Consider the following 24,433-nt stretch of genomic DNA (forward strand, 5'->3'; position numbering starts at 1 on the left):
ACAGAAGTATCTGTCAAGGGTGCAATAAATCATTTTTGGGTAACCCCCCTCCTCCTATACCAGCCTCATAATAAAGGAATGGCCACAACTTCAAGCAAGTGTAAAGGATATTTTTAATAAATTTCTATAAACCATCATATTTATTTAGCAGCATAACCAGAAGGTCTTGAGGTATTTCTAAATTCATACACAGAAATTCACATGTCCCCTTTGTCCTGCACACACTCACCAACAGCAGCAGCAAACTCACACACCGACTCAGGAACTTAACACATAACTCATACATTATTGGTCATAAGCACTCTCGCTCTCACACACACACACACACACACACACACACACACACACACACACACACACATATATAGGAGTCAAAAGACATACACACAAACATTGGCTTGAATATCAAGTCACACTCACACACACATCTCTTGAGTCCTGTAGCCACAGTCTGAGGCATGATGTCTGACAGCACAGGCAGGGCTGACTCCCTCAGTAGCTTGTAAGGCAGGCACTCTTAATGGTGCAGTTTTGGCTGTGGAGAGAGCAGGAAGACGACAGTCAAATGGCTGCTTTATAGTCACAAAAACTAGGATAACATAACATAATTTGTACCATATGTAGATAAGGAATATGTTACATAATCGTAAATTGCAACATATTACTTATAACAACTGCCTCAACCCACCTTCTGTGTGCCCATTTTCTTCTCCACCCCACCAGGCAGTGTTCCCCCCTTACTGTCCTTCCAGGGGTAGAAATTGGAGTGAGGGGAGGAGGGCAGGCGGTGCGGTTTGGAGGGGGGAGAGGGTTCACTGCTGCCCCCCTTGCGTTTTTTCCCCAGACCCCTGTGGTCGTACCCCGTCGCCCCCCTCCCGTGCAGTCCTGAGTCCCCCCTGCGGAAGTGAGGATCGGGTGGAGAGGAAGTGTGTCCAGAGGGTGGGTGTGTCCGTTTAAACAACCAGGCAGATGCTGGTGAATGGGGCTCCGAGGGGGATGGCTGGGGGCGGGGTTTGCTGCTGGGGGAGAGGGTGCCATTGGTCTGGCTGTGAGGGATGGGCGGGGTGGTCTTAGAGGAACTGGTTGGGGGCCGTCTCCGGTCCTGTAGGATGATAGAGTTCCTGTCTGGGCCGGAGTGCTCACCCTCCTGTGATGGGGCTTCACGTTTACGGAGTGCTGCTGCTGCCGCCTCCTCCTCCTCCTCTCTGAGTCTCAGTTGCTGCTTGCTGGGTCGCCCCACCGGGTTCTTGGGCCTTCCGGGACCTAGCGGTCGCCCTGGACCTGCCTCACGGACAGGAGGGGGCGCAGGGGCTACAATATGGCTGCCACTGCCACTGGAATTCTCTGATTGGTTAATGGCTGTGGAGTGGGAGGCGATTTGTAGGCGTGTCTCCCTCCCTGGTCCATGGGAGGAAGGCCTGAGGGATGGGGTGGTTCTGTGGCTTCCTGTCCTGACTTTAGAATGTAGAGAGGAAGAGAAGGATGAGGAGGGAGAGGACGAGGAGATGCTCTTCACAGAGGGAGTTTGGGACTGGAGGTCTGATGCTTGAGGTATTTTCCTGCAGAGAGAAAATATATCTGTATTAGATCCAGACAGAAAACTACAATTCAATACTTTGTCCAGAGAGGAAACAATCAGGAAAAGAGCACTCATGTAGCCGTTATGCCAAACTGTTACACCAGTAGACCTCGTATACAGCTCCCACAGGACAGACATTGAAAGAAATCTTACTTCCAGAGGTGTGCGCTGATGTGCTGCTCCACCATGGCATTGAGCGCCGACCGAAGGTGGTGGAGCCGCCGGTCAAAGGTGTACACACCATGACCCATCACATAACTGCCAAACGAACACCCCTAGGTAGAGGACAAGAGACCGAGCACGGGGAATTAGGGGAGTGATAACACGGCCCGTGTTGGCAACATTCTTGCATTGTACAGCTGTCAAAGGGTCAACACACACACTGCAGTAATAATACTAGGAGTAGTTGTTGACATCCTGTAATCTTACCGCGGCTGGTTTAGGGTGCCAAGAGGACGAGGGGTATTCGATTGGTTCCTCGGGCCCCTCTCCCTCGCTCTCATCGCTGGAAATGCACCCATGGGTGAGGGGTGATGGGGCTTGGGTGCTACCCTCCTCTTGACATGGTTTCTCCTCCTCTGGAGCACTCTCTGAAGAAGCCCTGGACCGACTGAAGACAGACATTCATATTTGGACCACATCTACCACAAGACCTTTACTATGATTTGACCACAGTTGATAACATTAGTCCTCCACCTGAAGGCAGGGTTGTTGGTGAGGGGCCTCCTGCAGTGTGGGGGTGCTAGGGGGTCCCTCTGGGCCTCTGGGCTGGGGGACCGGCATGAGCCACTCCCCTCCTGGGTCTGAGCGCCCCGCTCACGGATCCGGACACCCGTCTTCAGCTCGGTCACCAGCTGGTCAAAGTTTTTACTCCGACCAGAAACCTTCCTCCGCTGGTGAATAGAGTGAATCTAAGGAGAAGAGAAAGAAACAGACGAGGGAGACAAACTACACATTAATCCTTGTTTTGTTGATCAAATGTATTTCTTACACAAAGATTTGGTCAACATTCTGTCTGTGCTTCTAATACGGTGAATAAATGGGTGATGCTGTCCAAACTACCTTCTGTTTTTTAAATGAAAACTATAGCACCCAGCCCCTATGACAGCCAAGTCCTAGGAACTCCCGATGGTCTGAAATGAGTGATTGAAACCAATCTAGTTCACAAATTTTAGGATATTGGTAAATCTGTTCTCTCATCAACACATTCTGAGGCACAGATGGGTCTGAGACATGGTGGGATTCATTACCATTTAACTGTGCTGCTAGAGATGACCTGAATCACATAACATACGCCTGAGACAATCTGTTCAGAGCAGCACAAGGGTTGGGGATGAGGGGAAGACCTGGCTTTGGTACTTCCAAGCAGACAGGAAAGTAGAGCCTAAACCACCATGATAGATTTGTAGAAAGCACTTAAAAAGAGGCAACATTTCATCAACAATATGTAGGTATAACAGCTGATGGCAATAGACTGCTCTTGGTAAAGAGATGAAGAAAGATAGTGTGGCTGTCTGAACGAGAAGCGAGGGAGCGAGAGTCTGAACGAGGCCACCTGAACGAGGGAGGGATGCCGTTTCCTCAGGTCCTTTCCTTCCTCTTTCCATTTCCTTTACATGGGGTTCTCTGCTCCTGCCCACACGTGACCCCTCTTTGCACTGAGCGGCACGGCCGGGTTCCTCTTTTAGACAAACCAGCAGCCTGCGCGACACACACACTTCCTGTGCTCCCAGCTCTAGACAGTGGCCATGTGAGTACTTTGACAAAAGCCTCATCTGAACTTGAAGTAATCATTGACCTAACATGGCGGGATGGGTGAAAGTAAGGTTTCTACTACTTTGCAGTAACCGTCCTATTCATGTCAGATCAGTGATTTTAATAACGAAAGGAGGAGGTCGTAGCACTAACTACACCAGGGCTCTAGGATTAGGGGTCATATTTAATTCCACAATGTCCTCAATGCCCTACACAAAATACCCCTTCCCTTATATGGCAGATTCTTCAAATATGAAGGCAACACCATAATCACGAAGCAACATTATATTTAGACGCAGTGTATTATGCTACGATAGCAACAAATTGCTGAAGTTTAGACAACAGGAGACAGGTGAGAGGAAGAGAAAATAACGTAAAATGGAGAGAAATTAGTCACCCTCATAATCCAAAAGGGGCACTCCACAATTAGGCCTACTAGTAACGTCATCCATTTTTTGTTTAAAAGTGTCTGTGTGAAATCCATGCCCGATGTGACATAATAAATGGAAGTAATTACTATGTTATCTACGGGGTACTAGTTTTGAAGGTGACCATTATCATTGGAGCTCCTCCTATTATCATAGGATAGTAATAATAACCTAGATATCTCTTATCTGTGTCTGATAGTTCCCCTTTTCTAAATGTGCCAAATCGTCACAGAAAAATAAAGAGCCAAGTTATTACTCTCCAGTGGTGTAAAGTACTCAAGTAAAAATACTTTAAAGTACTACTTAAGTCGTTTTTTGGGGTGTCTGTATTTTACTTTACAATTTTTATATTTGATAACTTTTACCGTACTACAATCCTAAAGAAAAAAGTGTACTTTCTCCTACATACATTTCACCTGACACTCAAAAGTACAATTCACACACTTAAAGAGAACATCCCTGGTCAGCTCTACTGCCACTGATCAGGCAGACTCACTAAACAAAAATGCTTTGTGTGTAAATTATTCATTTAATAGGATCTCCTTATTCATTTAATAGGATCTCCGTGGGCCTAATAGTAAAGAATTGTTGTTGAACATGTATTACCTTTTAATGTGGCATTAACATAAACAGCTGTTTTAATCTGATTGCCAAGCAAACACTTCAAAAGGCTCCCTGCGCACGTTCGTCCACCTGAAAATAATTTCCACAGCCATACAGTGCACCTGCCATTTGATGAATGTAAAGAGACATATAACAAAACACAAATATGTGTAAGGGATGACATTGACATTCAGTCTACACTTATAATAACGTGAATTGATGCATCCACTGTCCTCACGTGTCTCGGTCACGCGTCTCTGCCTTCGCAAAATGTTACTGTTATCGTTGAACCACCTCGCATTTTGGAGCCCATTCCACAAGTTTTCCGGTACATTTGCAAATGTTCATGCGGTTGACATGTGGTAATGATAAATAGTGTAACAGCCAACAGTGGTAATTGTTGTAACAGGCTCATGTTCAACCGGTATGGCATTATTTCTTCTACTCGTCTCGGACTTACTTTCACACCCAGTGTTGCCAATGTAGCGACTTTGTCACTGTATTTAATGTGTTTTCAGACCCCTCCAGCGACTTTTATTGGTAAGAGGCTAGTGACAAATTCCACTACTTTTCAGGCTGCCTTTGGGAAGTTTTGACACTGAAGATTTCTATGGTTTTGATAGCATTTAGAGACTTTTCCCACTAAATTCTGCCGCAAACGAGTGTCACAGCCATGGTGCACAAGGTGTGTGTGTGTGTGAGTGTGTGTGTGGGGGGGGCGCTGCAGGAGAGAGGGCAAAATTGGTGCTTTGACGTCATCGCTAGGACAAGAAGAGGGGACTGGGATAGGGGAGGAGAATGAGAGCTTACATGAGAGGGTGAGTGTGAACTTACATTGCAAGTTAGGAGACGAGTGCAGACTTTCTTCCTCTCTGAGTCCAGTACTCCGCAGTGCTTGTCAAGATCACACTCTCTCCCTGGAGATGACAGGAAGAGAAGAGTGTCTTAATAGCAATCAAACGGCTGTGAATCAAGTCTACACCAGCTTCCTTTCTTTGTGTCCTTTCCTCTTTGATCACTAGTCTGGTAAGATGTCACTATTTTAAAACCAATCTATTCAAGAGACTCTTGACCCAACAAACAGGTTCAGAGGGGGAGGCTTGTCTCTCTTAAAAAAAAAAGAAAACTCACTGGAGGCCACTTTGTTGTAAGGTCTTGGTCCACGGAGATGGCCAGGGAGGGTAGGGACCATTATGGCCTCCTTCCTCTGAGTGTGTGTCCTCTCACTGGTGGAGGGCCGGCCGGCTGGGGTGGTGGAGGGCCGGACAGTGGAGGGCCGGTCGGGCGGGGGGGTGGTGGAGGGCCGGGCGGTGGTGGTGGGGGGCCGACTGGGCGGGGTGGTGGAGGGCCGGCCGGGCGGGGTGGTGGAGGACCGGCCGGGCGGGGTGGTAGAGGACCGGCCGGGCGGGGTGGTAGAGGGCCGGCCGGGCGGGGTGGTAGAGGACCGGCCGGGCGGGGTGGTAGAGGACCGGCCGGGCGGGGTGGTAGAGGACCGGCTGGGCGGGGTGGTAGAGGACCGGCTGGGCGGGGTGCCTCCATGGGGCCAGGGTGGGTCTCTGAGTGAGGGAGGTGGGGAGCTCAGGGGAGGCTCCAGGGGTGGAGGCTGCTTGAACACAGCTGATTCAGAATGGCCGCTGTGGGGGCTCTTATCCAGGTGGGAGTGGCTGAAGGGACAAGAGAGAATGAGAACATGGTCAGATGTTTAAAACACGGAAATTAATAATCAGAATACATTTACAAAATACATCTCAGATGGTTATGGATACAATAAGATGGTTTCACCATGGAAAATAGAGAAAGATCACCCCCATTATCCAATCCCCCCCTCGTACTCAACGCCCACCCTTGATCCATCTAGCCCTTCCCTCTTACCGTACTCCTTCCTTGGGGGGCTTGGTGTGTCTGAACTGTGGGGGTGTGGATGGGGATGGGGGGGCTGCTCTTGGTGCCCCAGTCCCTTGCCTCCTCCCTTCCCAGGATGAGGTTGCGTGGGCAGAGGATGGGGAGTGGCTATGGCGGGGGCGCTGCTGGGGTGCTGGAGGGGTGGAGCGGAGGGGGGCGTACAGTTTGCTCAGAGGGCCGTGTCTCCTCTCACAATGCTTCTCAAAGGCCTGGGGCTTGACCACCTGGCCACAGTGGCTACACACCACCAAGTAGAAGTCATCTTGGCCCGGGTAGTGGCCGAAGATGGACATGTCTGGTGGGTGGGGAGCGAGAGGAGGAACAGGTGGTGAGAAATCACAAAGAAAGTATGTATAGACACACACACACATCACGATGTCTCCCTCTCCGTGAAACACAGGAACAAAAGCAGGCAGACAAACACACACGAGGCAGCGTCTGTTAGACATCTGCTGCTGCAGACTGCCAGGCTGGTTGCCAGAGGGCACCTGGGTACAGAGAACAGTGCCCCCCAACCCCAAATTAATCTCTTAAGACACTCACGAGCACGAAAGGAAGAGAAATCAAATCTGGAAAGACACACACACAAACACACACTTTGTGCTGCAGAGGCATGTTTGGCTGTGGCAAGCTAAGATGCCCGGATTAGTAATGTTAGAGGCAAATCTAAACCTAAGTATGAAGGATGTAATCTTACAAGCGTCCCAAAAAATACTTACCTTCCTTCCTAAGAGACATTGCCTCGGCTGCTTTCTTCCCATTCTTGCTGCAGTCATCTCCATCGGAGCCTGAAAACAGAGACTGTGACTGAGGTGTACATACAGGATACACATGCAAGGCTAGTGTAGTAACCTTTGGGTGCCTCTCAATAGTCAAGAGGTGGTTCCTCCATTACATCTTCCTTTGATCCACAATGATCTGAAAGGCAGATCAAGTGAAAACAATATGGAAAACAAACACCTTTGCCAGTTCAGTTCTTCAACATCAGTGGATAAGGGAAGAGGAGATGAGGGAAAGACACTATTAAGAGTCATCCCCTTGTCTGTGTTGACTAGACAGGAAGTCAGGAGCAGAACCTGGACCTCTGGTCTCGCAACTGGCACACAGATCAGAGATAAGCAGCAGGTACAGGTTCCATACAGGATGTATATATATAGGAATTCACTCAGTGTGGACGTAAATTTTTAAGAAAACTTCATTTTGTATGGTGAATTTGGCACCTCTGTTGCTTAAATTAGGTTACGAATATGATATTTGACCTAATACACGTGAAGAAGACACGGATCTCGGCTGGCAACTAAAAAAATTAATTGTGCCTCGAATACACAGTATTTCCAAAAACTGTTGTTTTATTAGGTTCACGTCACCATTCCATCAATCGATAACTCAAAATACGCCCTGAAATAAAAAGCTAGATTACCTAAATGTTACATGGTGGAAACAGCATCAGACTCCTCCTTCGTCACCGGTGTCTATCATACTGCTAGAAGTATTAGCTTAGCTTCATTGCTAATACGGCTAGCTAGCTTTCCATGGCAAGAAGTTGCTCGCCCAACCATCGCTACAACTAATACAGGACGCATTCCGCTGTAGGGCCATAGTTTTATTTAGGTGTGTGCCGTTGTAACGAGAGAATATTGTCAAATGGTTGCCATGGTCTGTCTGTGTACATAAAACGACATAACGAGGATCAAATAGAAACGATTATCACTTATTTTATGAGAAGACGGCGAATGCGCTAGGACCTGGGAGAGAGCAACACGTTAGCCTCCCAGCGCTAGGACCCAGCCGGGTCTTTGTTTGGGTAACATGGTTAAGGAAGCCGCCCGTTTCCTCGAAAATAACCCTCAACAGAATGACCATCGGTTTGATATCTAACAATACCAATGTCAAAGTGCTCCCTTACCTTCCGACGCAGTCACACTGGCTCTCTCGGCCCAGGCGCTCCAGCTTTCGCCCACGAAATCATCGAGACTAGGCACCCGCCGTTCCAGAGCAGCCATTACTTTTACTGCGCGTTCACGCACCGCCATCATCACTGCGCGGCAAGTGACTTACGTCATAATCCGCGTTCACGACAGGGATGGGAAGTACCTGCGTGCGCATTCATGAAATGCCCGCATGTACCTGTCGAGTGGAGGTCACTTGACTCTCTTCAGTGTTTATGAATGTTATGGACGAGATGGAAAGGCCTTGCTATTTCAAGCTCTGTTGTACTTCAGTAGTAAACTTAAAACTGAAATATACAAAGGTAGGGTGGCCAGCCCAGATTGGGTCCCCTGGGGTGCATCCACAACTCCAGTCCTTGAGGGCCACAGTCTGCTGGTTTTGGTCTGTCATGCACGGTTCAATGCCACAAAATGACCAGGCATTGCTTCTAGTTTCTCAGCTAACCACGTTTTTAGCAATCTGGTGCCTGACCGTACAGTCAATAAACTGGCGTGCAACCATTGGTTGAGGCATGCAACGTCTATACGTTATTTTAAAAGCATGGGAACCGGTTGATAACGTTCACGTTCCAGACATTTTTTTTCCAGTACAATAAAAATAAAAAAAACACCTATGCAAAGACCTCCCTGTCACTCAAACTTATTTCAGTGTCTGCCTGCCAGCTGAAAATCTTTGCCAGCGTGTGCAGGCTTTTTGTTTAGATGTAGATACAAAAGGTTTTATGGTTGGGACTGAGCATGAAATTGTGCCTCTAGTCATATGAAGGAAACAGTACCCTTGTGCCCCCAAAAAAGCATTGTTACAATTACTTTGCAGCCAGTTATATGAAATACAATAGTACCATCTTGTGGCTACAACATTAACTGTAGTCTTAATTAACTGGTAACATTACAGTCCGAGCAAAGTGAACAAACATCTGTACAGCAGTTGTTGCAGCTCTCGTCCTTTAATGCATTGTCTATACATCCTCAGTATTGACATGTTTCTTTTGTACAAACAAGTCACATTTTAGAAATCCAATCAAATAAAGCCCTTACAAGCCTGATTTATATCCTAAATAGCGAGCTTATTTCTATTCAAATTCAAAATGGCACAAATAATCTAAGAGATCAGTGTCCTTTCATGACTGACTCAAACCTTCCCTTTGTAAATCACTACAGCGGCCAAGGCTGTACAACCAGCTGTGTGGATGGCAATGTCTGCATATCCCTCAAATCCCAACACTCGTAAGGAACAGGATGTCAAAATGACATTACTTACAAAATAATTAGTGAAAAGCATTTTTTTTTAATCAATAAATACTAAATCAATAAGTTCCATTCACTTCCCATAGGAGTGTGACAGACATAGGTCATCTCCACACACCCATCAACTGCAATCATTGGCTAAATTCAAATGTAAATGAGTGAGAGAAAAACAAGCAACAAGAAATACCAAAGGATTCATTAACTTTGGCACCTACATGTTGCCATTTGTGTTACATGGCAGCACCATTTACCATTCTTCAATGATAGTCTGTAGCTTGCCCAGTGGTGTGACAAAACAGAAAAAACAAAATGACAAACATGAAGGCATAAAACTTACTCAGGGAGATAAGTTATAGATATTTTCTAAACACACAGAAGCCATTAAATGGCTTATTGTGAATTGACCAATTAATGTAGTTTTTTTTTTTTAAATGACATCATTCATCGTCTTTTCCTGCTCAAACTAGAGCTGGGCGTCAGACAAAAATCAATTCAGGCAGTTTATCGCGATATGGATGAAATAATAAATAGAACTATAATTTTACAACAAGTTTAAATATCACCCTTTAAACTACTAGTCAGCTTTTTTATGGGTCAATTGACAGCTATAACAGTCCACCCATATTATCAAACTTATTTCATTTCAAACTTTACATTTCTGTAGTATAGGCTACTTATCGTACTGAATGTTATCTGCAAAATGCCTGCAATAAGTGGTCGGTGTCGATCATTTTCTGGTTTATCGTCCCAGCTCTAGTTCAAACATTTTGAGAAGAGTCAAATACAGAGGGAACTTAAGTGTTTTAATTGTTTCAATGTCACAACTTTACATAAGACTTTAAAAAGTTTGGCTTCATTGAGTAAACAATACACCAACCAGCACTGCGGTGAAATATAGGCACTGACAGTTTGAATAACTAAAATATTGACAGCAGTTACTAGAAATGTGTCCTCAAATTGAATGTAGTCCTTATTAGTTGGTGTTACTGCTATAGTTCGTATAAATAACCACGGCACTGTTCATATGTTCATCCACAAGTAAGCATTTCAAGGATAGCCCACACCGGGTGGTTATGAAGCATGTGACAAAATAATTTTGAATAACAAAACTAAGACAAAAAAACAAACATACAAAGAGGAACACATTAAACATCAGGAGCAATTGTGGGGTCAAGTAGCTAACAACTGACGAGTTTAGTGCATCAGAGCAGTAGGCTTTCAGAACATGACAGAAATGCAACATCCATGTTTCAAAAAATGTAGTAGTGGAATATTGGAATTACTGATATGACAGTAGTTAAAATTGTTTATTTTAATTTAGAGGACCAAATTTAGGCCTGAAAGGCAACAGAGCAGTGGATTTCAACATTACCGTCGACCTCATCTCCTTTATTAGATTCATGGTAAACGAGGGTCTGACGGTCAGACGATTAGTGTATTTGAACCACAGGAGGCTGCTGAAGGGAGGACGGCTCATAACAAATGGCCGGGAAAGGAGTGAATGGAATCAAACACCTGGAAACTATGCGTTTGTTGTTTTCAATGCAGTTCCAGCCATTACTAAGAGCCCGTCCTCCCTAATTAAGGTACCACCGGCCACCTGTGATGTCAACGCAGCATTACTGAACATCCCCATATTAATCACAGTTCAGCTACAGTAGTGTGTCTGAGCCCTGTTGGGACATTTTGTACTTGGCCTATGCGTTTGAAAGCACCTGCTCTAGAGGAAGCGACCAAAATCAGACATTTTGAAAATCACAGATACCCAAATTCCTTTCAAAGTGTTCAACTCAAGCCACGTTCACTGTAACTGAATAGATGTTATGTACAGTTAACTCAAGGCACCTTTTAGAATGTTTAAAAAATAAACAGGAAAAAACAAATAAAAACCGTTGCGGTCACTCAGTTTTCAGGGTTTACACCTGTAAATTGGGGTAGTGTTGACTGCAGCTAGCAAATCATTCACATTAACTGACTAACTCTATGCAGAGTATTAAAACGACATCCAAGGGTAGCTGTGTCGGAGGGTTAGAGTTGGGGAACTTAGCCTGTGTTTACACAGGCACACCAATTATTTTATTTTTATTTGACCAAAAGGCCAATCACATCAGATACTTTTCAGAGCTGATCTGATTGGTCAAAATACCAATTAGTTGAAGAGAAAAAAAATTGTGTGTGAATTGAGCTGCCTGTGTAAACACAGCATGAATACTTTCCCTGAAGCTTGAGCTTAATGCCCATCATTGAAAAGTGGCCTCAGTGGTAAGGGTGATTAAAAAGCAAAATTTTGCTTGAGGTTTTAGTTTCCTTCTTAATAGGGTTAAATAAGAAACAGTGTGGGTCCAAAGCACCTTGGCGATTGGCTTGGGCTCTATGCAATTAAGAGCTGGGGACTCCACCCTCCTCCATGGTGGCTGGTGGGTTGGGGTCCTTGTGGAAGGGAGTCTCCTTAAAGATGAACCAACAGTTACCGGTCCATAGGATGAGGTTTAGAAATCCGAAAATCTGGACAAGCAGGAAAGTGTGAAACAAAGACAACACAGGATGCAAACAAAGGAATTACAAATGCTTAGTGCCACTACACCCGTAGCCCCGTCTTTCATGCTGGACTTGTACATACCTGTAAATCACATTGAGAAATGGCTATACATTCCTATTACTAAATCAAATTGCTCACCACAGAGGCATTGAGTTTTCCCATGGAGGGGAAGTATCCAGGTGAGCACAGGGGCTGACAAGTCTCAACCAGGTGGTTTGGGTTGGTGGCCCACTTCACGTCAGTCAGGCCCTTCCCCCAGGCAGAGGAGGACACCAGCCACAGGAAGGCAAAAGCAGCAGTCACCAACAGGTCCTGAGAAAAACACAGGGGAGGGTTGTCACTATAGGACCATGTTGAAGAGGATGGAAGAACACAGCTTTTAAATCATGAATCTCTTTTGAAAACTATTAGGCTCACAACTTAACCTGTCGTCTCAGCTGTTAGAGCCATACCAGGCTTAAAACATGAACCTAACCCATCAGCCAGAGACAAATGGTTACATTGTTAAATCAACATTTATTTAAAATCACAAAATACTTCACATTAAAACAAACTGAGGATGTATAAAACTCACTTATTAAAATCCCAACTAAAAAGGTGGGTTTTTAAAGGAGACTTAAAAACCTCTGTTATCTGCCCCTCTTACCTGACATAGCAAGCTGTTCCACAACTGTGATGCTTTAGAGAACTAGCCTAAAATAAGCAAATGCATGAACCAATTCTTCGGTATCTGGCTGAGAGACGTTGTCTAATTCTGAAAATGTAAGTATGTTGTTTTAGATATGCTTTTCTTTTCTGCAAACTGCGCAGTACTGTGTGGCTAACATTACAATCACTATATCAGCTGTACATGCTTACTCTGTAGTCACACACCATTATTGGTCTGCCAGTTGATGGGTTGCTTCTCAAAAACCCTACAAACAGCCTCACAATGACTGGTTGACACTGATCTGGCAGTACACAGGCTGGTAGCCCAGGATATACAAATAGTTCTCCAGTTATGCTACACTATACGGTAACTAACATAAACCCCACCCTATGTTGGAATAAAATCAACTATATGTAGGTTATTTTGCCTGATGCGTCAAGCGCTGCAATTAAACATTTAGACAATTTACTAAAGCGTGAGCCAGAGATCCCGAGTACGCAGCGGTCTAAGGTACTGAGTCTCAGTCCTAGAGGCGTCACTACAGACCCTGGTTCGATCCCAGACTGTCTCACAACCGGCTGTGATCGGGAGTCCCATAGGGCGGCGCACAATTGGCCCAGCGTTGCCCGGGTTAGGTCAGGGTAGGCAGTCATTGTAAAATAAGGATTTGTTCTTAACCGACTTGCCTAGTTAAAGTATTTTAAACTTACCAAAATAAAATTTCTCCCACTGCTGCTGGCCGTTGCAGATTCTGCCATTATGCATCTGAAGTTGCCGGTAGTAGGCTACAACAGCGGTCAGCAACCTTTACCATTTGGAGTGGCAAGTTATCGTACAATTTCTACTGATCTGTGTGTCAGTTCTGATTTTCATATGCACATTTTTGTGGAACAGTTTCATATCTCAAAATCAATGTCATGTGGTTCATCAAAATCATAGTAATGCCTCAGACACTGAGATGCAGTGCCTTAGACCGCTGCGTCCCTCCGGAGCTATGCATGGCCTGTCTGCAAGGAACTTGAAACATTGTATTAACTATTAACTTGGGTCTAGCCTGAAGCTCGAGCTAACAAACTTGCAACATTGTTTAAAATATTCTGGGTGCTGCCAGTGAGCGCCACACAGACAGACACAGCCGTAGGCTATTTGCACAAAGGATAAGAAGAAGTAATGAGGTAGGCCTTTATGACATTTCCACCGGATCAGAGCATGACATTTTCCCCCTTTCATGCTGTGTGGTTATTGAAAGTGGGAGAGCTGGAAAGATTCTTCAAATAGGCTACGTTGAGGAACTATTCACAATGGATGTGAAAACAGATAGTTTACTTTCTTTTTGAGGTGAAGAAAAAAAGTACTTTGATAAGCTCCACAGTGATGGCGAGTTAAGCCAATCAGAAATAGTATCAGATCCCCAAATGTGCATATTTATAAGCCTACATTTGCATGCAGGCCAGGTAGCCTAGGCATAGTTCTATTCATAAATCAGTTGTGTGTCCTTTCTCAAGATTGACAGGAGCTCTCCAAATAAAAGACAATTAATAAATTAACTCGTAAACGGAATGAAATAAACCTAAACTTTTCCCTCACAAGTGTAACCTAGGTTGTGCGTTCTACAAACAACATGTCCACTCCTACAATGACAAGACTGTAATAATAATAATAATAATAATAATATATTGAATGCATTAACAGAACTTTTAGACAAGAAATGGTAAACGTACTACAGGTGATACTTGTGTGCCATCCCTGAAGCATTCACAATGGATTAGTCCACTCAGACAGGTGTCTCATGTGCCATAATTTTTTTATATATACAGTGGGGAGAACAAGTATTTGATACATTGCCGATTTTGCAGGTTTTCCTACTTACAAAGCATTTAGAGGTCTGCAATTTATATCATAGGTACACTTCAACTGTGAGAGACGGAATCTAAAACAAAAATCCAGAAAATCACATTGTATGATTTTTAAGTAATTCATTTGCATTTTATTGCATGACATAAGTTTAGTTTATTTTATTTTTCACAGGGACAGTGCACATTAATCAACGTTTCAGTAAAAAAAAAAAAAAAAGTATTTGATACATCAGAAAAGCAGAACTTAATATTTGGTACAGAAACCTTTATTTGCAATTACTGAGATCATATGTTTCCTGTAGTTCTTGACCAGGTTTGCACACACTGCAGCAGGGATTTTGGCCCACTCCTCCATACAGACCTTCTCCAGATCCTTCAGGTTTCGGGGCTGTCGCTGGGCAATAGACTTTCAGCTCCCTCCAAAGATGTTCTGTTGGGTTCAGGTCCGGAGACTGGCTAGGCCACTCCAGGACATTGAGATGCTTCTTACGGAGCCACTCCTTAGTTGCCCTGGCTGTGTGTTTTGGGTCGTTGTCATGCTGGAAGACCCAGCCACGACCCATCTTCAATGCTCTTACTGAGGGAAGGAGGTTGTTGGCCAAGATCTCGTGATACATGGCCCCATCCATCCTCCCCTCAATACGGTGCAGTCGTCCTGTCCCCTTTGCAGAAAAGCATCCCCAAAGAATGATGTTTCCACCTCCATGCTTCACGGTTGGGATGGTGTTGTTTGGGTTGTACTCATCCTTCTTCCTCCAAACACGGCAAGTGGAGTTTAGACCAAAAAGCTCTATTTTTGTCTCATCAGACCACACGACCTTCTCCCATTCCTCCTCTGGATCATCCAGATGGTCATTGGCAAACTTCAGACGGGCCTGGACATGCGCTGGCTTGAGCAGGGGGACCTTGCGTGCGCTGCAGGATTTGAATCCATGACGGCGTAGTGTGTTATTAATGGTTTTCATTGAGACTGTGGTCCCAGCTCTCTTCAGGTCATTGACCAGGTCTGCCGTTTAGTTCTGGGCTGATCCCTCACCTTCCTCATGATCATTGATGCCCCACGAGGTGAGATCTTGCATGGAGCCCCAGACCGAGGAAGATTGACCGTCATCTTGAACTTCTTCCATTTTCTAATAATTGCGCCAACAGTTGTTGCCTTCTCACCAAGCTGCTTGCCTATTGTCCTGTAGCCCATCCCAGTCTTGTGCAGGTCTACAATTTTATCCCTGATGTCTTTACACCCTCTCTGGTCTTGGCCATTGTGGAGAGGTTGGAGTCTGTTTGATTGAGTGTGTGGACAGATGTCTTTTATACAGTTAATGAGTTCAAACAGGTGCAGTTAATACAGGTAATGAGTGGGGAACAGGAGGGCTTCTTAAATAAAAACTAACAGGTCTGTGAGAGCTGGAATTCTTACTGGTTGGTAGGTGATCAAATACTTATGCCATGCAATAAATTGCAAATTAATTACTTAAAAATCATACAATGTGATTTTCTGTCTCTCACAGTTGAAGTGTACCTATGATAAAACATTACAGACCTCTACATGCTTTGTAAGTAGGAAAACCTGCAAAATCGGCAGTGTATCAAATACTTGTTCTCCCCACTGTGTGTGTGTAAAATATATAGATTTGCCACAGCTTGACAAAAAATTCAAATCTTTGTCAACCAACAGCCTATCTACCCAACAGATGACTAAAAATGGGATCAGCCCTAGTATCTTAGACTCACAAAGGTAGGTCCGCGGCCCTCGCGGTACACATGCTGGTATCCCAAGTATACAACCAGGGTGGCGGTGCAGTACAGGAAGCCAAAGACACCGACACAGACGTAGAACTCAGCCGAGGAAGAGTAGTCGCCCTGTAGGTAAATCTCATTCGTGGCGTTCCCGTTACACGTGGGCACCTTTAAAGGGCCGTAGCTAGGCAACCTAGAGAGTAGTGGGGGGTGGGAGAGAAAAACTATCAATTAGATAAATCCATTTCAACTATAAATTCAAAAACATTTAAGGGGCAACCATCAAAGGCAAATAAAAATAATCTTGGTGGGAAGAATCTTTAGTTTTTTTCCATGTGTGACTGCATACATTTTACAACCAGCTTAAGAGTAAAAAGAAACTGCTCTTTGGAATTCCCATTTACACATCAAACCCTTGAAAAGTTTTGCATTGCTTTTCAGGGAGTGGCAGAGATAGGCTTATTTACTGTACAGACCACAGGTAGGGGTTACTGGCAATTAAAAAACAGAAGAAACAATATGACAGCATACATGGTGTTAATATGCAGCTCTATGCGAGAGGTGTTTTACCTGAAAGGGTATCCGAACCCAACGTCTATGTCCTTTAGCACAGCATCCCCACATTTCACACTGATGTGGGTCGTCCCAGAGTAACCACCCGTGGTGGCAAAGGCAAAGATGGTGAACACCTGCACAGAGAGAGAGAAGTGAGTTAGCGTGCATCTCAATGGTCTTAAGTTACTTCCTCATCTATTTGCCTTCACATCATTCTCATTCCTGGGCAGCTAAGAAAAGCTCATTCCTGGTGGGCTGACTTTTCACTAGTGTCTAGGTTTTGTTTTCAGGTCAATAAAGGAGACAAGGAAAGGTACTTTAGAATTCATAAACTGTTTCTCTCCCCACGAACTAGAGTTATTGTGCACTCCTCTGATCAAAATGTGTCCTTTAAGATTTTAAATCAACACATAATACATGTAGCCTACATAAGACTGTATACAGCTATATTTAGCTCATCTTTATTATAGCTGATCAGAGGGCTGTTCAGAGTTGTGGTTCTGTAAATCATAACAGAAAGTCGTCCTCTGTAGTGCCACGCCAGGTTAGTGGGTTTTGACTCCCGGGATCACCCATACGTACAATGTATGCATGACTAAGCCCCTTTGGATAAAAGCATCTGCTAAATGGCATATATTATTATAATAAGAGGTGTTCCACCGGTAGGACACAGAGCTGGTTTTAAGTGGTCAAGTGTTCCTGATGCAGCACGGTTAACAGTCCTCTGTAAAAGCCATAAGGGTGGGGGTGGTCACCCGGCAAGAAAAGCCCCAACTCCAGCAGAACGCCCCAGGTCAGGTCAGACACGAAGAGGCCCCAAGAGGCCTCAGACATGGCTCGTACCAAAAATCTTGAAACCCTGATTGGGCAGAACACTGGGGACCTCACCTCATCCAACCTGATAGTTACTTCCTCTACTCAAAGCAGAAAAGTGGGGTGAGAGCAGACCCAGAGAGGGGAAGAATGGCAAACATACACGTATGCAAAATCATAGGCTTACACTTCTCTCCCAGGCGAAGACTTTCCCTGTGCTAGAACCTTGACTCTTTCGCTCTCATGATTACTTTTCACCAATTTAACTTCCCCTCCAGCCTCTTTCCACACAGGAAACTCCTTCCCTCAGTGAGTGCTGAGAGAGCCAACTCATTAACACGGACTGGCTCCTAACAGCTGAGTTTGACAAACTAGCAGCACGTTTAATGGGTTCTGTTTGAGAAAGGATAGGCAGTGGCGTCTTGCTTGCTGAGCGGCCTTTCAGGTTATGTCAATATAGGACTCATTTTACTGTAGATATAGATACTTCTGTACCGGTTTCCTCCAGCATTTCAAGGTCCTTTGCTGTTGTTCTAGGATTGATTCGCACTTTTCTCACCAAGTACGTTAATCTCTAGGAGACGGAACGCGTCTCCTTCCTGAGCAGTATGACGGCTGCGTGGTCCCATGGTGTTTGTTTGTACAGATGAACGTGGTCTGTAACTTGATCTGTAATGAGGAGTTAATTGGGATGTAAGGTCATTTGTAGATCAGTGATTTTGTATCATCTGATAGCAATGCTTGAGTAAGGTTTATTCTCCTAGGTGTAATAAAAATACAAAAAAACTTGGGAATACCACACCATCCGAACTACAGAAAAATCTGTCTGGTGGGTTGATTCCATTTAAATAGACTGCATAGAAAGGCACCCCATTTTAAATGTAGGACTAGGATGATGTTGCTGCCCCTAGATGTATACTGAACAAAAACAGAAAAACGCAACAATTTCAAAGAATTTACTGAGTTAGACTCCATAGGGGAAATAAGTCATGAAATTAGGTCATTAAGCCCCAATCTATGGATTTTACATGACTGGGAATAAAGATATGCATCTGCTGATCACAGACATCTTAAAACAAAATGGGCCGCAGGATCTCATCACGGCATCTCTATGCATTCAAATTGCCATCGATAAAATGCAATTGTGTTTGTTGTCCGTAGTTTGCCTGCCCATGCCATAATCACGGGGCACTTTGTTCACAACATTGACATCAGCAAACCGCTCGCCCACATGACGCCATACACGGTCTGCGGTTGTGAGGCCGGTTGGACCTACTGCCAGATTTTCTAAAACGATGTTGGAGGCGGCTTATGGTAGAGAAATTAACATAATGATCTGGCAACAGCTCTGGTTGACATTCTTGCAATCAGCATGCCAACTGAATGCTCCCTCAACTTGAGACATCTGTGGCAATGTTGTAACAAAACCGCACATTTTAGAGTGGCCTTTTATTGTCCCCAGCACAAAATGCACCTGTGTAATGACCTTGCTGTTTAATCATCATCTTGATATGTCACACCTGTCAGGTGGATGGATTATCTTGGCAAAGAGAAATGCTCACCAGAGGTAAACAAATATGCACAACATTTCAGAGAAATAAGCTGTGTGTGAATGGAACATGCCAGGGAATTTTCTTTCATTTCACATCATGAAACCAACACTTCACATTGCATTTATATTTTTGTATATTTGAATACAAACTTGTTCCGGTGTTGGTTGCTGGTAGCAGTGTTCCACAAATAGGATTTACTGAACAGATCCGTCCAATGAAAACGTGATGGGAGAGCTAGCACGCCCCAACTTCTTCTAGAATAATGCCCTTTGTTCTAAAAGTAGCCTAGTCCAGTGCCCACGTCAGCTCAAGCACGTTCCCACATGATCACAATCAATCAGAATTTACATAGCAGTTGAGAAGTGCAAAACAGACCATGAGGCCTAAAGAGTTCAGGCCTTCTGAACAATAACATATATCCAATGCAATAAATAGAGGGTCATAAAAAACAATGCCACAACAGTTGCTGAGTGTAAAGGGGTCAAATACGGGTATTTCAGTTGCGGACTAAACTACAAAGCGAAGGAAGTTTATTTTTTTTATTCTGGGGGTAGAGCAGCTTTAATATTGCAGACAGATTGTGGTTTCCGTCAATGTAAATTGTCTGCATCATTTCCAATCCTCCATATTTTCTTTGTGCATGATTATACAGTACCAGTCAAAAGATGACACCTACTCAATCAAGGATTTTTATTTATACAATTTTCACACTTTGTAGAATAAATAGCGAAGACATCAAAACTATGAAATAACACATGGAATCATGTAGAAACCAAAGTGTTACCAAAACCAAATTATATTTTATAAATTAAGATTCTTCAAATAGCCACCCTTTGCATTGACAGCTTTGCACACTCTTGGCATTCTCTCAAACAGCTTAACCTGGAATGCTTTTCCAACAGTCTTGAAGGAGATCGCACATATGCTGAGCACTTGTTGGCTGCTTTTCCTTCACTCTGCGATCCAACTCATCTCAATTGGGTTGAGGTGAAAACACCAGTCTCAACAGACACTGGACAGAGGCACTCTGCCTAAAAAGCCAGCATCCCGGAGTCGCCTCTTTACTGTCAACGTTGAGACTGGTGTTTTGTTTTGGAACTATTTAATGAAGCTGCCAGTTGAGGACTTGTGACCCGTCGGTTTCACAAACTAGACATTAATGTACTTGTCCTCTTACTCAGTTGTGCACCAGGGCCTCCCACTCCTCTTTATATTATGGTTATAGACAGTTCGAGCTGTTCTGTGAAGGGAGTAGTACACAGAGTTGTACGAGATCTTCAGTTTCTTGGCAATTTCTCGCATGGAACAGCCTTAATTTCTCAGAACAAGAATAGACTGACAAGTTTCAGAAGAAAGTTATTGGTTTCTGGCCATTTTGAGCCTGTAATCAAACCCACAAATGCTGACGCTCCAGATACTCAACTAGTCTAAAGGCCAGTTTTATTGCTTCTTTAAATCAGAACAGTAGTTTGCAGCTGTGCTAACATAATTGGAAAAGGGTTTTCTAATAATCAATTAGTCTTAAAATGAAAAACTTGGATTAGCTAACAACATGCCATTGGATCACAGGAGTGATGGTTGCTGATAATGGGCCTCGGTATGCCCATATAAATATATATTTTTTAAATGACGTTTCCTGATACAATATCCATTTACAACATTAACAATGGTCTACACTGTATTTCTGATCAATGAGGTTATTTTTGTTGTTGCTTTTCTTTCAAAAACAAGAACATATCTAAGTGACCCCAAACTTTTGAACGGTAGTAAGTGTACAGAAAACACACTATTTTTTAATTCCCTCCCCACCTCCTAATTGGCTTCAACATACATTTTGTGGACAATATATTTTACAATAGTCATCTTTAGTTTGTTATTAGTCCCAGCCTTCAGCTACCCTTAACCCCTCCTATCTATCTCTGAAGACCATCCAGTTTCTATTTTCCATATATCTAACTGCACTGTTTCACAAAACTTTTGAACCTGTCTATATACATACATACAGTTGAAGTCAGAAGTTTACATACACTTAGGTTGGAGTCATTAAAACTCATTTTCCAACAACTCCACAAAATTCTTGTTAACAAACTATAGGTTTTGGCAAGTCGGTTAGGGCATCTACTTAGTACATGACACAAGTAATTTTCCCCAAAATTTCTACAGACAGATTTCACTTAATCACAATTCCAGTGGGTCAGAAGTTTACATACAGTCAACTTAGTGAGTCTTTAAACAGCTTGAAAAAGTTCAGAAAATGATGTTGTGACTTTAGAAGCTTCTGATAAATGTCAATTAGCCTGAGTCAATTGGAGTGTACCTGTGGATGTATTTCAGGGCCTACTCAGTGCCTCTTCGCTTAACATCATTGGAAAACCAAAAGAAACCAGCCAAGACCTCCACAAGTCTGGTTCATCCTTGGGAGCAATTTCCAAACGCCTGAAGGTACCACGTTCATCTGTACAAACAAACACCATGGGACCACGCAGCCGTCATACTGCTCAGGAAGGAGACGCGTTCCGTCTCCTAGAGATTAACATACTTTGGTGAGAAAAGTGCAAATCAATCCCAGAAAAACAGCAAAGGACCTTGAAATGCTGGAGGAAACCGGTACAGAAGTATCTATATCTACAGTAAAATGAGTCCTATATTGACATAACCTGAAAGGCCGCTCAGCAAGCAAGAAGCCACTACTCCAAAATCGCCATAAACCATTGTTATGTTTGGATGGAGGGGGGCTTACAAGCCAAAAGAACACCATCCCAACCGTGAAGCACAGGGGTGGCAGCATGTTGAGGGGGGTGCTTTGCTGCAGGAGGGATTGGTGCACTTCACAAAATACGTGGAATCATGAAAAATTGTGGGTATATTGAAGCAACATCTCAAGACATCAGTCAGGAAGATAAAGCTTGGTCGCAAATGGGTCTTCCAAATGGACAATGCCCCAAGTATACTTCCAAAGTTGTGGCAAAATGGCTTAAGGACAACAAAGTCAAGGTATTGGAGTGGCCATCAAAGCCCTGATCTCAATCATATAGACAATTTGTGGGCAGAACTGAAAAAGCACGTGCGAGCAAGGAGACCTACAAACCTGACTCAGTAAAACCAGCTCTGTTTGGAGGAATGGTCCAAAATTCACCCAAGTTATTGTGGGACGCTTGTGAAAGGCTACCCGATATTTTTGACCCAAGTTAAACAATTTAAAGGCAATGCTACCAAATACTAGTTAAGTATGTAAACTTCTGACCCACTGGGAATGTGATGAAAGAAAAAAGCTGAAATACATTTATTTTTCTACTATTATTCTGACATTTCACATCCTTAAAATAAAGTGGTGATTCTAACTGACGTAAAACAGGGAATTTTTACAATGATTTAATGTCAGGAATTGTGAAAAACTGAGTTGAAATGTATTTGGCTAAGGTGTATGTAAACTTCGACTTCAACTATACATTTTACCTTGTTCTTTTTAGTTCCATCCTTCAGCTCCACTAAACCCCTCCCATCAATCTCTGAAAACCATCCAGTTTCTGTTTACCATATATTACAACTGTGCTGTGATATTTCACAGGCCATTATTCTAATGAGCTCCTCCCCCAAAACATCTAAACAAGAGACCTCGATTAATCGTTTATGTAAAGTTGTGATAGTGTTTCCTTGTGAAGTTAAGATTTTATATACTTTTTGATTTTGGATCCCGCGGCTTAGTTGCTGTGAACGCAACAATCTGTCCTGGGATCCTGACAGATTCCATGTAAAGAGAGAGACACGGAAACACAGCTAGCTCAACCGTCTCAAATGTAGGTCGCTATTGAACATTTAACATTGCAGGAGCTGTGTTAACTTTGCTTTATTCCGGGACAATGTGGACTGCCCAGACTTTCAAAGTAGCAACTGTTTGCTTGCAGAGGACTACAGGGGCGAAGTGCTTACTCTTAGAAAACCTACTGGGGGACTCCACCCCCGCCTACTTTTAAATTGTTCTTCTACCCCAGTAGCCAGACGCCGCGTTCTGGTGGAAGTGTCGCCGCCGTATCAGCTCCCCACAGACGATTTGGCCTGTACTCTGCAGGGATCCCTCCCCGAAGCGGTAGGATGCTCCTGTGGGATGTTCCTGTTCTCGACCCAACCAGCCATGGAGATGAGTCACTCGCCATGCAAGTCGGGAAAAAAGCATCTTCTGGCAATGGGGGACTCCTTAGAGATGTTAAGCCCGGACACAGACCAGAAACGGCTTTGCCGCCCTGGATTCAGAGGTTCAGGTGCCTTGGTCCTCTGTTTCCTCCCTCTCCGGTGGCAACTACCTCAGGTTTAGATCCTCAGAGCATCCACCCTCCTCAGACCATGAGACTGCCTGAGATACCGGGCCATTCATCTATGATGGATACTACAGCCGACTCGGGTCCATCGGGCCCCACCGCTCTTTGGTCCTCGAGGGGTCTTCTAAATCACTTGAGGCGAAAGAACGTCCAGCCCTCTGCCATTTCACCAGCTGTCATCATTGGCAGGTCTATGGTGAGAAACATCTCAGTTCCCAGCGCTACCCAAGAGCTTGAGTACAGGACACTACAAGGCTGCTTCCAACCGTTCTACGACTGCTGCCGGGGGCTGACGCTGTCGTTTGACCCCACATGGACTACGACATCAGGAGGGCTAGCTTGGAACTTCTGAAAATGTATTTTAAAAATAACTGATTCGAGCCATGACAGATTACAAAAAGCGGCAAATAATATCAGGTCCGGTACCATCGTTGGGCCGAATGTCTGAAAGATTCAGCAGGCTACTGGCATTACACATCTGGCTAAAAGACAACTGTAGCTCTACTGGAGTCACTTTCATAGATAACTCTGACACCGTCTGGAAACAGAAGATAATCTATAGGAATGACGGAGTCCATCTCAATGAGCTTGGCTCCTGTACTCTGTCCAAGCATTTCAAGTCTGCATTGAGACAATGACTTATCAATGACCCAAGACTAGCTCAGTTAATCCCCACCATTGTGACACTGTGTTGTCATAATGCTGCATCAAATGTACATCACAGGGGCATTGGCAGACAACTGAATTAAAGTCCCCCTACGCTGTAATCATGTGCCTACTGTATGAACCATAGTTACTGTTAGCACTGAAGTGGTGTGCCCTAGTAGGAAATCCACTGTGTGCAGCTTACCATGCACTATCAGCACCAATGTAAATAACATGAGCTAGTCTACTTCTGATAAACTTTCCAGTAAAGCATAAAAAAAACAAATCAAGCAACCCAGAAAAGTA

The 24,433-nt window shown here is 44.1% G+C and overlaps 2 protein-coding genes across 3 annotated transcripts in view; both read right to left on the minus strand.

The window, feature by feature from the left end:
- Window positions 1–94: 94 nt before the first annotated feature.
- LOC118377617 (ataxin-7-like protein 1) lies at window positions 95–8,630 on the minus strand. Its single transcript, XM_035764567.2, has 10 exons — window positions 8,174–8,630; window positions 6,987–7,055; window positions 6,238–6,562; window positions 5,497–6,029; window positions 5,200–5,282; window positions 2,276–2,490; window positions 2,009–2,189; window positions 1,733–1,854; window positions 689–1,559; window positions 95–535 (listed from the first exon to the last, which is right to left on the minus strand). Exons 1-10 carry the CDS (start codon window positions 8,301–8,303, stop codon window positions 518–520), a joined length of 2,547 nt encoding a protein of 848 aa, XP_035620460.2. The 5' UTR covers window positions 8,304–8,630; the 3' UTR covers window positions 95–517.
- A 1,618-nt stretch (window positions 8,631–10,248) lies between these two features.
- LOC118377611 (synaptophysin-like protein 1) overlaps window positions 10,249–24,433 on the minus strand; it is a 28,697-nt gene continuing 14,512 nt past the window's right edge. The window contains exons 3-6 of one of the 2 annotated variants that reach the window (XM_052473799.1): window positions 16,816–16,934; window positions 16,240–16,438; window positions 12,142–12,315; window positions 10,249–11,912 (exon numbers count right to left, since the gene is read on the minus strand). In XM_052473799.1, coding sequence (XP_052329759.1) covers window positions 11,844–11,912; window positions 12,142–12,315; window positions 16,240–16,438; window positions 16,816–16,934 — 561 coding nt within the window. In that variant the 3' untranslated portion in view covers window positions 10,249–11,843. Of the gene's footprint in view, window positions 11,970–12,141; window positions 12,316–16,239; window positions 16,439–16,815; window positions 16,935–24,433 lie in introns of both variants that reach the window. The other variant, XM_052473798.1, reaches the window with a different exon arrangement.

Source organism: Oncorhynchus keta, chromosome 21, assembly GCF_023373465.1.
Source record: "Oncorhynchus keta strain PuntledgeMale-10-30-2019 chromosome 21, Oket_V2, whole genome shotgun sequence".
NCBI lineage: Eukaryota > Metazoa > Chordata > Actinopteri > Salmoniformes > Salmonidae > Oncorhynchus > Oncorhynchus keta.